The sequence below is a fragment of the Equus asinus genome, chromosome 13, assembly GCF_041296235.1.
Source record: "Equus asinus isolate D_3611 breed Donkey chromosome 13, EquAss-T2T_v2, whole genome shotgun sequence".
Lineage (NCBI taxonomy): Eukaryota > Metazoa > Chordata > Mammalia > Perissodactyla > Equidae > Equus > Equus asinus.
Window position 1 is genome coordinate 60,143,224 of NC_091802.1, and position 13,980 is coordinate 60,157,203.

General features: G+C 50.8%; 1 protein-coding gene across 7 annotated transcripts in view; it reads left to right on the top strand.

The window, feature by feature from the left end:
* Window positions 1-13,980, top strand: part of RPTOR (regulatory associated protein of MTOR complex 1) — a 397,196-nt gene that overhangs the window by 279,706 nt on the left and 103,510 nt on the right. For all 7 annotated transcript variants that reach the window (XM_044746113.2, XM_044746114.2, XM_070483827.1 and 4 more), the window contains 3 exons: window positions 3,189-3,290; window positions 11,016-11,099; window positions 13,285-13,395. In XM_044746113.2, coding sequence (XP_044602048.2) covers window positions 3,189-3,290; window positions 11,016-11,099; window positions 13,285-13,395 — 297 coding nt within the window. The remainder of the gene's footprint in view (window positions 1-3,188; window positions 3,291-11,015; window positions 11,100-13,284; window positions 13,396-13,980) is intronic.

A 13,980-nucleotide genomic window follows, 5' to 3' on the forward strand; every position in this document is an offset into this window, starting at 1 on the left:
CTGAGTGGTCTGATAGGTGGTTGGCATTTGAACGCTGTTAGCCACTTCGCTTTTTCTTTTTTTGTCTCCTCTTAAGCAGTGAGGTCATCAAAAGTAGCGAGTGTATCGGGACAGACACGGCCAGTATCAGTGTGTTTGGACCAGGGAGGGCAAGTGAGAAGAGTGGGAAGATTAACTAGCTTTTCTCTCTCACAACAATGGAAGCAGAAGTCTGGGTGGGTTAGCCCCAGTGGCCAGGCCTGGCTCTGCACCCAAGCTGGACTTCCTGCTTTCAGTCCATTGCACTTGGTGCCTGTTCTCAGACCCTCAGGCCTGCTGACACGTGGGCTGACAACAGAGCAGACCACCTGGCATCAGAATTGTCCTGGGAGGCCCTGGATGCATGGCTGCATGACTCACAACCTCCACCTACCACATGTGAGAGCTCTCCTCCAGAACATTCATCCTGGGTTCCATTTTCTTCCCCCAAGAATCTGAATGGTAGCTCTGACACACTGTGGACAGAATCTTGGAGATTTGGCCCAAAACAGAAGCTCTGTGAGTCATCGTTAGATGCACATGGGGCAGCTCCTAAGCTGTTTTGTGTGGCGTTTTTTAAAATGCTGAGCTGCGCTTGTGTTGGGAGCCTGCTCGGGTTTCTCAGCTCCCCCATGGCTTTAAGGAGTATGGCAAACCTCACAGCAGACCGATGGCAAAGGCTGGTCCTTCTTTGTTAGTTTTAGGTGAAAAGATCAGGAATATTTGTCTTTTTTTTTTCGTGAAGCAGTTTGTCCATCAATGAGCAACATGTGAACATTCACAAAGTGAAAATTAATATGGAACGAAGGACGAAAGAGGGAATTATCTGAATTGTCTGACTTTCCCTCACTCAGTGTAACTGTGTTCTCACCAGATGTGGGGAGCGGGCGCTTAACAAGATGATTGTTTTTAAACCAATTTATGAATAGTTCACACTTCAAAACAGGAAAATCACTTTGGGGGCTCCATTTCACTTCACAGGTTGTCCCCCAAATTTGATTAACTTGATGTAAGCTGACTCTGCAAGAACTTGAATCCCTAAGTGGTAAATGTCCTCTCCTGAATTCTCACGTGACACTGACTTTGTTATGGGGGCACCATGGCCCTGGCCAGCAGGCTCCTCTGTGGAAGGCGTGGAGGAAGCACGCCTGGAGTTTGGCTTACGTGTCTGCTGAGGCCCCACCCATGGCTTAAAGTTGTTCACATGCACGTGGCCACATGTGTCCACATGCGCTGGAACCCGTGGGTCACAGCCCGCATCCCTGCCTTCCTACTCGCCCTTCCTTACACACAGACACACCTCTGCAATGCAGCCACCTGCTTTCCCCCTTGGAAACAGAGAAAGTAGAGAGAGAGGCTGGTGGATGGGGGCAGAGATTTGTAATTTGGAGTTCTTTTTATTTGGGGCTCAAGAGAGGCAGCGCTGTGTATGAAGAGAAAATAATTCTGAGACAGAAAAATGCAGCAGTCCTTCCACTACTTGACTACTCTGTTCCCAGACCTCTGTCCGACGGCCTGGTCCTCCCTGCTCCCTGAGCTTGCCTGGTCCTCGTCATTCGGTAAAACGCCCTCCACATGGCCAGCGTCAGGACAGACCGACCTGGACTCCCCCACCGCTGCTGTCCAGCTTGTCCCCTCCTTCGCTCCGACGGCACTGTGCTCCAAGCTCACCAGCACCGAGGCCCGTGACTCTATCGCCTGCTGCCTCCCTCGCCCCACTGACCCCAGGCCAGGGCTTCTGTTGTTCTCACATGCCCTCTGCTCCCTTCACCCCCAACTCCGTGGTCCCTGAGTCAGTCCACGCCTGCCCACTCTGAGCCTGCACCCCGACCCTAAGCTGTGCTCGTGAAACCCACTGGACCCTGCTGTGCTCACTGTCCTTGAGGGGCCTTGAACACTGCCTGATGGTCTGACTGGACGTTCTCCTCAGTTCCTTCCCATTCCCGCTCCCATCTGCACTCTAGCCAACACCAGCACCTCCTCCCTGACGACACCTCGCTGGGAAGGAGAAGTGAACCTCTACGCATCCCCCAGCACACCTGCCTATATCCCTGTGCCAGGCGCATCTGCTCTCCCGTCCCCATTCCTGGAGAGCTGCTCGTCCTCCCAGCAGCACCAGCCCTGCACCTGTGCATCAACATCCGCCCAAGGACGTCACCCAGCAGCCCCCACTTTACCTGATCTCTCTCATCAGCTTATAAATGTGCCGTCTTCTCCCATCTTTAAATAAAACCTCCTGATCACTTGATCCCCTCCCCTCTGCTCCCTCTCCATTTCTCTCCTTCCCCTTTGCAGCCAAATTCCCTCGAAAAACTCCCTGTACTTGAGTCTCCAAATTCTCTTCTCTTCTCCCTTGAAGCCACTCCAGTTGTGCTTATGCTCGCTCCCACCCTGAGGCTGTTCTTAATAGCCTCCAGTGACCCCTGTGCTGCTGCACCAGGCATGGTCAGCCCTGAATCTTAGCTTGCCTGACCCACCGGCAGTCTTTGACACTGTGCACACTTCTCCTCACACTCTGCCCTCTCTTGGCTTCCTGGCCACCACCCGTTCCTGCCCTCCCTCTGCTGGCCTGGCCCTTGCTGGCTCCTCTGCTAGCTCCATGTCACCTCCTTGGCCTCTTAACTAGTGGAATCACCAGGGATCAGCCCAGAGGTCCTTCTCTTTCTCACTTAACTTTTAACTAAGGTTCTCTCTCCAACCCACACGTCTCTCCTGAACTGCAGGCTCATATCATCCATCACCCCTTGATGTCTTCACTCGGATGTCCAGTAAGCATCTTAAACTTGATGCGTCCAAGGCTGAATTCCCCACATTCTCCTCCCAAATGTGCTTCTTCCACAGTCTTCTCAGCTCAGTTCATGGACCCCACCCTTTTGGTGCTCAGGCCAAGAGCCTTGGAGTTACCAGCTCCTTTTCTCTTAGCACATCCACTCCGTTCACACCTCCTGCTGGCTCTACCTGTGTAACACATTAGGGGACCGACTGCTTCTCACCACCTCCTCTGCTACAATCCTGGCCCGTCTTCTCTCACCTGGATGGTTGGGGCAGTGCAGAGTTGGTGCCTTAGAAAGACGTGGGACTGAATTGATGGGTGGGGTGAGTGTATAAAGGTAAGGCTGAATAAGAAATGGCAGGTCCCTCACTAACTCCCCACTCTGCCTTTCTCACAGCACAGTCCGTTTTTTGCTGAGCAGCTGACCGCATTCCAGGTGTGGCTCACAATGGGCGTGGAGAACAGGAACCCACCTGAACAACTTCCCATTGTTTTACAGGTGAGTTTCTTCAGATCGGGCCAGACTGGCTAAGTGTATCCCAGGGAAGGAAGCTAGAAAACTCCACAGCCTCCCGGGGACTAGTTTATCCAGGGATGTGTGTGAGGGTATGTGACACACAGCCCTCTCCACTGTCCATGGCCATGCCCTGGGCCAGATGGCATTTGTGGGAAAGAAATCACACAGACCCATCACCGGCGTTGGAGCTGACTGCATACTTACTCCTAAAGGGCTTTCCCTGTAAAGTCACTGCCCCCTCCCCCACCCTCAATTAAATCCTAATTGGGGTGGCAGTCAGCGCCCTCCCCATCTCCCTGTTTACGCGTCAGGGGGCATTGATGGAATGCTGCTGCAAACAAGCTTCACTTGTTTCCGGTACGGGCTCTCAGCATCGGTGCCATTTTTTTGGAAGGACATGAGATGCCAGTCAGCCCTGGGAGAACAGGGATGAGGAGCACTGAGCAAATTGCAAATGGGCCATGTGGGCTCCAGGCCAGGCACCTGTGAGTTATTGACGAAGTGGCGTGACCGCCTGGACCAGGAGCCATTCCCCTCCTCTCTGTGAGGGTGTGTTGGTGCGGGTGCCATTGCACTTTCTGGGGGTGCTGGCAAGTGCCAGTCACTCACGTGGCTGGTGTCAGTGTCCACACTGCACATTGTGCCCCACCAGTGGGTTGGGAGATCAGTTTTGTGGGTCTCTCCCAGATAATTTTTTGGTTAATGAGATCAGATGGGATGGCATGGCAAAATACTGAAGTTTGTCACAGGTAGGAAGGTTAGAAAGCGTTCACAGAACTTTCGTTTCAGTTAATGTGTATTTATGGGAGAGGTGTGTGGACTAGGTTTTGCCATAAGGAAAGCTGTTTTACTCTGGGACAAGGTCAAGTGAGTTTTAAAACCACTGTTCAGTGTAGACACCAAGGTCTAATACCTCACTTCAGAACCTGGCAAAGATTTTCTGCCGTTGGGGTGGGGCAGTTGGACTTGGCAAAGAAGCTGGGGACGGTCGTGCGGACGGGTTGTGCCAGCAGCGAGGGGCGCGTGTTTACATCTGTGTTCAGCAGTGGAGTGGAGAGGGTGTTCCGCCTCTGGGTTTGGGGTCTTCAGTTCTGACTGGCAGGGCAGGATCGTCACCGTCCCCCGAGAAAGCTGATGAGGCCGCCTTGCCTCCATGAGATAGACCAGGAGCCTCGTTGTGTGCCTGTCCAGGACGTGTGCCCCACCTCCTTCCAGGTGGGGCTGTCCGCTCTCACTCAGCTGTGCACCCGTCGCCGTGGCAGCCCCGTCGATCTCCACTAGGCCAAAGGCCCACCCAGAGCGGCTCCCACTGCTGAGGATCATCTGAAAATAGGTGAACAGTGTCTCTGTCGCCACCACAGAACAGGGCAGCGCTCCTCCTGTGCTGGTCTGCTCTGCCTCCATGTCGGCCACACGGCAGGCTGTGAAGATCATTTTCTTGCAACAGAACTGAGGTTTCCCTGGCTTAGGACTGTGTGACGGCAAAGAGAGGAGCTGAGAGAGGGCGGAGTGCTAGGAATGCTGCAGAAGCGCAAGGGCCTGTTCTTGCAGGCGTCAGGAACCAGGCAGGTGGCAGAGTAACTGCGCCACGATGCTGCGCTGGAGATGTCTTGGTGCTTTTTGTGTATTAGGACTGCTGCTTTTCTGACGTTATGAAAAGAATGCAAACATTACTGCTGTTCCCCTGTGTGCTTCCAGATTCATTTGAGACTTTCCTGAGTTTGCAAGGTGAGCTGTAAATGAAAAGACAAATTTTCAAAACCAAAAGAAAAGAAATGCAATAATAACAACAAAACAAAGAAAACTGACCATTTGGCAGAAGCCAATGCTCTCTCGTCCATGAGTGCAGCAAGGTGGCTGGGTGTGAATGAAGGGCAGGCAGACAGGATGTCAGAGGACGGCAGTGGCGCAGGTTGGACGTGCTGTGCTCCAAAGCTCCTCTGGCTCACCGGAATTTTCAGGAGAGGAGCCTTTGGCCCTCCCACTGACCTTCCTGTTACTTCAGCATGTGATGGAGTCAAATCGATCCTCTCCAAAGCAGGGGTGCAACACCAAGAGTGTTAAATCCTCTTCTGGGTCTGGCAAACAATCCTTTGTAAATGGCCTTCTGTTGACTTTTTTTTTAATGTTCCATTTACAATCCACACGCCCTCAGGGAAAGAGAAGACTAAGCGAGCCACCTGTCCAAGGCCCAAATGAGGAAAAATAACTGGGACCGAAAAGAAGGGAGGCATTTCTGTGTAAGCTCTCAGACAAATGTAAGCTGCCGATTCTTCCTCGTTCTGGAGGGGTCGGTCTGTGGACTGTGCCAGCCTGCAGCAAGGCGCGAGCTGTGCTCAACGAGACGAAACACCAAGGAGCGCTGGCTTCGTTTGGTGCCGCCCGCAGTGTCAGCTGCCTTCTCATTAATTCCACTCACTTCACCATGCTTTATCTTAAGAAACTTTACTTTTGCCCAAGCCTAGACCCTGTTATCCATGAGTTATCCTCTGGTGCCTCAGCGAGTCAGAAAGTGTTGCTTTGTAGTTTTTCCAATCCCTGCTACTTTTTCCTCAAGCCGAAGAGAATTTTCTCCACTCAAAGACTCAGAGACATTAGCTGGTGACCGTGAAAATCAAATGAAACGTCCCCTCCGGCCCGTGGATTTACAGCCCTTAGAGTAATGTAAGCACGGAAGGACGCTCTTTCTGACCAGCCCCGATGTCCTTTTTTGCCTTTTAAAAATGTAAATCAACAGAAGGAATAGGAAGGGGGATTTTCGAGCCCTGCTGCACTGCAAGCCCTGGTGCACGAGGTCTCTGGCCTGGGTGGCTCTGCCTGGACTTGACGTTACTGTCCGCACTCCCTCGGGTGGCCTGCGCATGAAGAAGCCCCAGGCAGAGAGGGAAGATTCGATGTTGTAGAAAAGAGAGGGAAGAAGGGGTTTTATAGGATACACTGGGCCTTTGCACAGATCTTGCAAGTCAATAGGGCATTTCATTAGGAAAGCCCTGTTTGCTTTTCTTGCATCATTTTATTTACAAATGCAATTTTTGGTCTGAAAGCACAGGATTATTGTTAGATGGCAGCATGGGTAATAACTGGGGTGTTCTCACGTACACATTCTCACTGGCTCCAGAATCTCGGATGGTCCGATTCCCAGGCGCCCGGCCTGCAGGCTCCAGCACGCCAGGCCTGGAGCTCGGCGCCTGTTTTCCTTAGCAGCAGCTCTACGAGCAGTCTCGGCCCTGAAGCCTGAGCGCCCTGTGTGTGCACAAGGCAGACGAACTGTCGTTACCCTAGGAAGCTCTGCTTTAATTTGGGTGTTAATGTCACCATGATTAATCTTTGGGTTGCCACAGACGAAAATAAATCCCAGCAACTCATTCAGTTCACCACCATTTATCTCTGTAATTTCCACAGATCCTGGGGCAGTCTGAAACAGGAATTAAAAAAAAAGTTCAAATCCAAACAAACAAAAACCAGTCCTTATTTTAAAGTAATTTTAATTTATCTTGGGCTTCACTTTTTAATAAAATACAAATCAACAGAAGGAACAGGAAAGATGTAATGTTTAAAAAACCCAACACTTGACATTTTCCCCAGGACTCCTTATTGACAATGTTTATTTTCGAATAAAACATTACTAATTGCAGCACAAAATCCTGCACTGCCGACGGTCTTCAGACGCCAAGTCTCTGAGACACAGGGGTGTCAGTGCCCCAGGATATGTTTCATCGACCTGTTTGGCAGTCAGGAAGACCCTCTCGTGATGGTGACTGTGGCCAGCTGCCTTTACTTGCCCATTTGTGGATCAGACGTTGCCGTGGAGACCTCATAGTGCTGGTTAGCGCACACGGAGGACAGACACCCTGAACTCTCCGGGGTTGGGTGTCTTAGCCGCCTGCTGCCGTTACAAACTGATCTACTATTTACCTTAAAAAACAGAGCTTTACTCGTGGTTACAGGGTTTTAAATAACAAAGGGAATCAGAAAACAGTCTTCTCAAGCTTTAGATATATTTGAAGCCTTTGATTTTTGATGGATTGCATCTGCTTTCACAAACCTGGTAAATAGAAGGCCTGCTCACTCTGAACCATCAAGAAACTTGAGCCTCAGGCAGTTTTATTTTCTTCAAAAATAGATACAGTCAGTCAAATCGCTTCTGAAGGGTGGAGACATCCTGTAACTGTCTGCTGAAACCGTAATGTTAATATTTATTACACACCCCCATGCTGGGTGCTTTCACAGACTTTATCTCATTTAATTTTGAAAATAAACCCAAGTCAAATGTTATGTCCACTTTTCTTCTTCTTTCTTTCTTTTTTTTTTTTTTTTTTTTTTGCTGAGGAAGAGTGGCCCTGAGCTGACATCCGTGCCCATCTTCCTCCACTTCATATGTGGGATGCCACCACAGCATGGCTTGACAAGCAGTACATAGGTCCACCCCATAATCCGAAATGGCAAACCCCAGGCCACCAAAGTAGAATGTGTGAACTTAACTTCTAGCTGTTAAGATAGGGGCTGGCCCCTGTCTCTACTTTTCTGGTTAAGGAAACTGAAATTTCCAGAGGTTAAGTAATTTAAGACACTATTAGGAAGTGACAGAGTCAGGATTAAAATCAGGTCAGCTTGACTCCAAAGCCCACATTTCCCACTGTCTCTCTTCCCCTCCAAACCTACATCAAACAACAGGGGCGCGTGGTAACCCACGAGTGACATGTGGGAGGGGATCAGGTCCCAATTCAGATGTGCTCCCATGAGCAGCCTCCCACATCACCTGTCCCAGCTTCTTTTTAAAGATTGGCACCTGAGCTAACAGCTGTTACCAATCTTTTTTTTCTCCCCAAATCCCCCAAGTACATAGTTGTATATTTTAGTTGTGGGTCCTTCTAGTTGTGGCATGTGGGACACCGCCTCAGCATGGCCTGATGAGCGGTGCCATGTCCACACCCAGGATCCGAACCAGCAAAACCCTGGGCCTCCAAAGCGGAACGCGTGAACTTAACCACTGGGCCAGCCCCTTCTCCCAGCTTCTTAATCAGAGAATCTCTCATCATCTCCAAACATGAAACATACCACTCAGCCATCCATCTTGAAAGAGTGATGTGGAAATGGGCTCCAAACCAGTGGGAGATGAATCAAGATGACATTCCAGTGCCTAAACCAGTGGCTCTTTCTCCTCATCTGCTTCCCTGACTCCTGGGCTTCCCAGCACAGCTGTAGACACTGATTGGTTTTTTTCCTGAGGAAGCGTTGCCCTGAGCTAACATCTGTTGCCAGGCTTCGTCTATTTTTTTGTATGTGAGCCGCCACACAGCATGCCACTCCTCCATGAGCCACAGGCTTCTCCCTGGGGAGCTCCCCATCCTCCTCCTTGGCGTGTCCTTCTCAGGAACTCAACACTGTCAGGACCCGCTGTCTCCTCTGTCCCCAGCCTCCCTCTCGCCACCTCCTCTGTCCCTGCCTGGTGATCCTCCCTGCATGCCCCACTACTCCAGCCCCTGTTCACCCCTCCACGGGGGCTCCTTAAACACTGCTCTGGCTGCCCAGTTTCCTCACCCCCACCCTGTCCCACTGCTCTGGCGTCCATCCTCAGAAGTCTACCAAGATCCACACCCTACACCCAGGGGGTCTGCTTCATGAGTCCTGCTGCGAACCTCCTGGGAGCAGGTGGCACAGGGGAAACCTTCCCTCCTTGGCTTCAGTTCCACCTCCCTCTCCACTTCTCCCACCTGTCCCTGCCCTCACCCTTCCCTCTTGGCCCAACTTCTCCCTTTGCGGACCACGCCCATATTTGCACTCCTAGCCCCAACCTTGCTGGCCTGGCCGTCCTTTTCTCCTGCCTCTTTCCACATCTGTCTTCCAGAGTCTCCTTTCCCTGACCCCACCTTGTCCCTTGCAGACAAGTTCTGTTGCTCACACCTCCCACCTGTCTTGGAGTCTCTTCCCCACCATCAGTCACTGCCAGGGTCAGTCTACCCCATTCCACCCCTCCATCCAGCCTCCTGCCAGTCCATTCCCTGCAGAGGGCACTTCCATGGGTCACTCCACTGGTTCGCATCAGTCAATGGCTGATGCTTCTCTTAGGAAAAACTGAGACCCTTCGCCTGGTCTGCAGGGCAGGCTGGGTGTGTGGCCGCTCCCACCTCAGATAGGCCGCTTGCCCTTCCTCAGACACCCTGAACTTTCCCGGCCCCCTCTGCCTGGAACCTGGGAACCCCCACATCACCCTCTGGGATTTGGCTGCCTGCCAGGAGGGGAAACCTTTGAGACCCCCTAGAGTAGGGCTGGGACCCCCTGTTATGCGTTTTCACAGCACTGCTCACCGTGACAGTGGATTATTGCAGGGTGGCCATCTAATGTCTGTCTCTGCAGCTAAGTGATCACAGGAAGGGGGCGCCCAGCTGTTCCTGATCACCGCCCCGCACCGGCATGGTGCATGGTGCCCACACAAAGCAAGGCCCCATAAACACTCGTTGGATGGCTGCGAATGTCAGTGGACAGAAATGCTCCACATGAGAGCGACTTGGTACATGCGACCTCGAGTGTAAGCACTGAAGGGAAAGTCGGTATAAATGACGCCATTGGAAATCTAGAACTTGGATGCAACAGAGGAAAAAAGAGAAAAATATGTGGCAGATCTTGCTCTTTTTAACTTATAAAGAACTCTTTCATATCAATAAGAAAAAGCTAAACTCGTAAGTAGGAAAATCAGGACGTACATGTCCAATTTACCCAATTAAACTATGAGAAAAATATCCAACCTAACTTGTCATCAAAGAAATTCAGGTTAAAAGGATATTTTATTTTTGCTTATTATATTGGCAAATATTAGTTTAATATGGGCTAGTATTATCCTGGGAGCTTTTAATTTGTTATTTCTTTTAATAAAAGCCCTGTGGGTAGGTTTTCTGGTATCCTTGTTTTATGAATTAAGAAGTTAAGGTTCGGAGAAGATAAGTAATTTGCCCAAGGTCACATAACCAGCGAGTGCCCCAGCAAACCGATGCCCTCCTGCACTGTGCTCTGAGGAGGCTGGAGGGAGAGAGCACCACTTGCCTCTCGTTGGAAATGCAAATTGGTTTGGCTGGAGGATAATTTGATAATGTAAGTATCTATGCTGTGACCCTGTAATTTTACTTCTCACATTTATCCGGGGGGAAAAAACCATTCAAATGTGCAGAGGTGTACCTATTAGGATATTTATCACAGCATTGTTTATAACAGCAAAAATTGGATAGTAATTTAAATAGCTAGCACTGGAGAAATTGTTTAAACGAACTATGCACATTTATGTAGATGAAGGGCCGTGCTGCTGTTGGGAATGACATGGCCAGATGTATCTAGGGGTATGGAATGAGATTCTCAGTATATTGTTTAGTTAAAACGGGAAATGAGAAATACAATACTATATTAGCTGGTTTAGAATAAATAAGGAAATGATGTCTGGAAGTTGGTATACCAAAATGTCAGCGGTGAAAATTTTTTGAAATGCAATAAAAAAACCATTTGTTTTAATACTTTCTATAGTGTGCATATTTTACCCATTCATGAAGAAATACTGCTTTCCTGGAGCACCTGCTGTAGGTAAATAAATGAACAAAGCGAGGGAGGCATCTGAGCTGCTCGGTCGGACGCCCTGGAGTCAGCAGCTCAGGCGGCAGGGCTCCCAAGAGCACCGCGTCCCGCCGTCCTGAGTGACACCGTCTCCTCCCTCTCCCTCAGGTGCTGCTGAGCCAAGTGCACCGGCTGAGAGCCCTGGATCTGCTGGGAAGATTTCTGGACCTGGGGCCCTGGGCGGTGAGCCTGGTGCGTGCTTCCTGCCCTGACTCAGGGTGGGGCAGGGGCCAGCGAGACTCTGCTGCAGTCTCAGGACTTACTTCGCCACACGGAAGTGACCGTAGCCATGCAATCGAGGGTGACCGAGGGGTGACCAGTCGGCCCGTGAGGCCCTCAGGGAATGTGTGCTGGGCGGCCTTCATTGGCACCGCACTTGGGGGTTTCGTTTTGCCCTCTTTTCTGTCTCCTCTTAGGCTTCACCTTGCAGGACAGAAAGTGTTGCTAGTGGCCACGTTTTAGGGAGTGGCTCACCCCTGCCATGGCCAAGCAGCTGGGAGCCTCTGAGCCGGCGTGGCCTGGGCTGCACATGGCAAGTTTTCTCCTAGGAGCAGCCTGTGAACCTCACTCACTGCCTTTGCTCTCTGATTTTAGGCACAGTTCTGAAACACTTTTCTGGTTACTCATTCTATAGGAGAGTAGAAATGGCCACTTCAAACAGAAAAGGCTGACAAAAATATAATTAAAAAGTGATCCATTTTTTCAGCAAATCACAAGAGAAAGCAGTTGAGAGGGAATCTATCAATTAAAGAAGAGTCAAGAGACCTGTCAACCAATTGCAATATTTGGACCTTGTTTGGTTCTGTTTGCAAATAAAAGTTTGAAAGTTAAAAATTTGAAAACTTAATATTCATGGAACACTTAGAAATTTTACATTAATTGAATATTTTATGTTATTAAAGAGTAATTGTTCTTTTTTTAGGTGTGGTAATGGTAATGTGGTCATGTTTCTGTAAAAGAGACAACCACTGAATATTTACGAGTGGAGTGTGTGATAGCTAAGATTGGTAGGGGAGGACGGTGGGCGAGGTAGGAGGGGCCTCGAGCGGTTTGAGCTGCTGTGGTTGAGAGGCTGGTGATGGGCATGTGGGAGTTCAGCACGTTATTCTCTCTCCGTTTACGTATATTTAAGTTTGTTCATTATATAATGTCAACAAAGAGTGATAATTGATAGTCCAACGTTGAAGGAGGAGAGAGAAAGTCTGAAAATTAGGAAGAAGCATTCAGCACTCGTCGCTGGACCGTTTTCCCTCGCGGGTGTCCAAGGCTGTGCTAACAGCCGGTGAACTAAAGTCGTCGATGACGGGCTTATGTAACTCTTCCAGTGTCTGGTCTGTGTGTGCGCTTGTGCATAATGATGTCGCTTAGTCATTGTGGGAAAGCTTACACCCTTGAAGAAGACGGAAACGTGTTAATAACATTTTAGAGAGATTTTAATTTATGTGGTTAATTTTTTAAAACCTAAATTTGGCCCTTTAAAGAATTAAGCTTATACTAATTGGAAATTTTGCTAATATTTGAACAGATGCTGGATAAATGAGGTGTTGTGACAGGTACAATTTGGCTCATAGGTGAGGGCCAACTGCTTGAACCAGTGAAATGCATGCTTGTCTCATTAAACATGGCCTTTAACAAGAAAGGGACACAGGCCCTGCCATTGGCCATTGGCCTGGGTCACACCCACCATCTGGCCTGGAGGGGGACACTTTTGGGATATCTTTGGAATTCCAGCAAATTTGAGTGAAGGATGGAGCAAAAACTGAGGCGAGTGCCATCACCAGACTTTGCCCAGTTGTCCTACACCAGGGAACCCACCCTCTCTCTTGTTTCTCTGCCTGAGAGCAGGGAGGCCCCCCAGGATGATGCGCTGCCAGCGACTGGGCACCGGGGAGCCCCAGAGCTGCTCCCATCTTAACTGCCCGCAATCTGGCCCATCCTTCTCTGAAGGTCTATCCCATGCAAAGGCAATGTTGGAGCAAATGGGAGGCCCATAGGGAGAGCGAGGCATGGTTCCATATGTGAGGATCACAATTAGGGGCCTTGTGTTTTGTTGCTGAGAGCAAGCAAGGCCATCTGAGGGTGAGGGTGGCGGCTCCCAGTTGGAAGCCCCATGTCCTCATGAGGGAAAGCTGCCCTAGATTAACTGTCTGTAGACCAGGCATGACTGGGAATACCCAGCCACTTCTTGGAATACAGTCGAGATGAGGAAATGTACAGGGAGCCGCTTTGCTTTAGGCGAGACGCTTTCCCGTACGTGCCGGAGACACTGCCAGCCCTGACCCCGAGTGGTGTTGTCTGCCACCCGGGCAACTGTGCTCCCCGGCAGGCACGTGCAGGGCCAGGAGCCAGCACACTCACACTCTCTCCTCTCCTTCAGGCCTTGTCTGTGGGCATCTTCCCCTACGTGCTGAAGCTGCTCCAGAGCTCAGCCAGGGAGCTGCGGCCTCTCCTTGTTTTCATATGGGCCAAGATTCTCGCCGTGGACAGTGTGAGTAATCGTGAGTCCTGGGTGTGAGAGGGTCTCTGCGTGCTCACCAGCCACACTCCTCTCCGGTGTGGCTTTTCTCCTTGATCCCCAGACTGCCTGGCCCTGACGGGCATGGCTGCTGACATGGGCAGGGCTCACTGAGTCCTGCGGGGCTGGTTTGCCCCAGTTAGCACTGTCTCCTTTCTCCCTTCCACTTCTCGTCCTGCCCTTCTCCCGGCCTCACTCCTTAAGCTGCCGTCGCCTCCCTCCCTCCTCCAGGCACTGTTGGTCCCTCCTCTCTCCCAGAATAAAGGAAATGCTGCTCCTCAGGGCCCAGTCCTGGTCTGTCGCCCCAGCCTTCTGCTCACCCGTGCTGCGTGCACGCCACTTATTGTCCCTCTTGCCCTGCACTGTGCCTCCTCCCCATCTCCGACCACCCCTCTGGCCAGTAAATGACCCTGACCACTTGCTTTCTTCTTGGAACTCGGCCCTGCCTCTCCCAGACCCCATCAGTCTCTCTGTCTCCAGCCATGCCTCTCGCTCCCCTGCCCTAACCGTGAGAACAGGAGCACGGAGGCCCAGCCTCCAGGGCTCAGCCCCACAGCA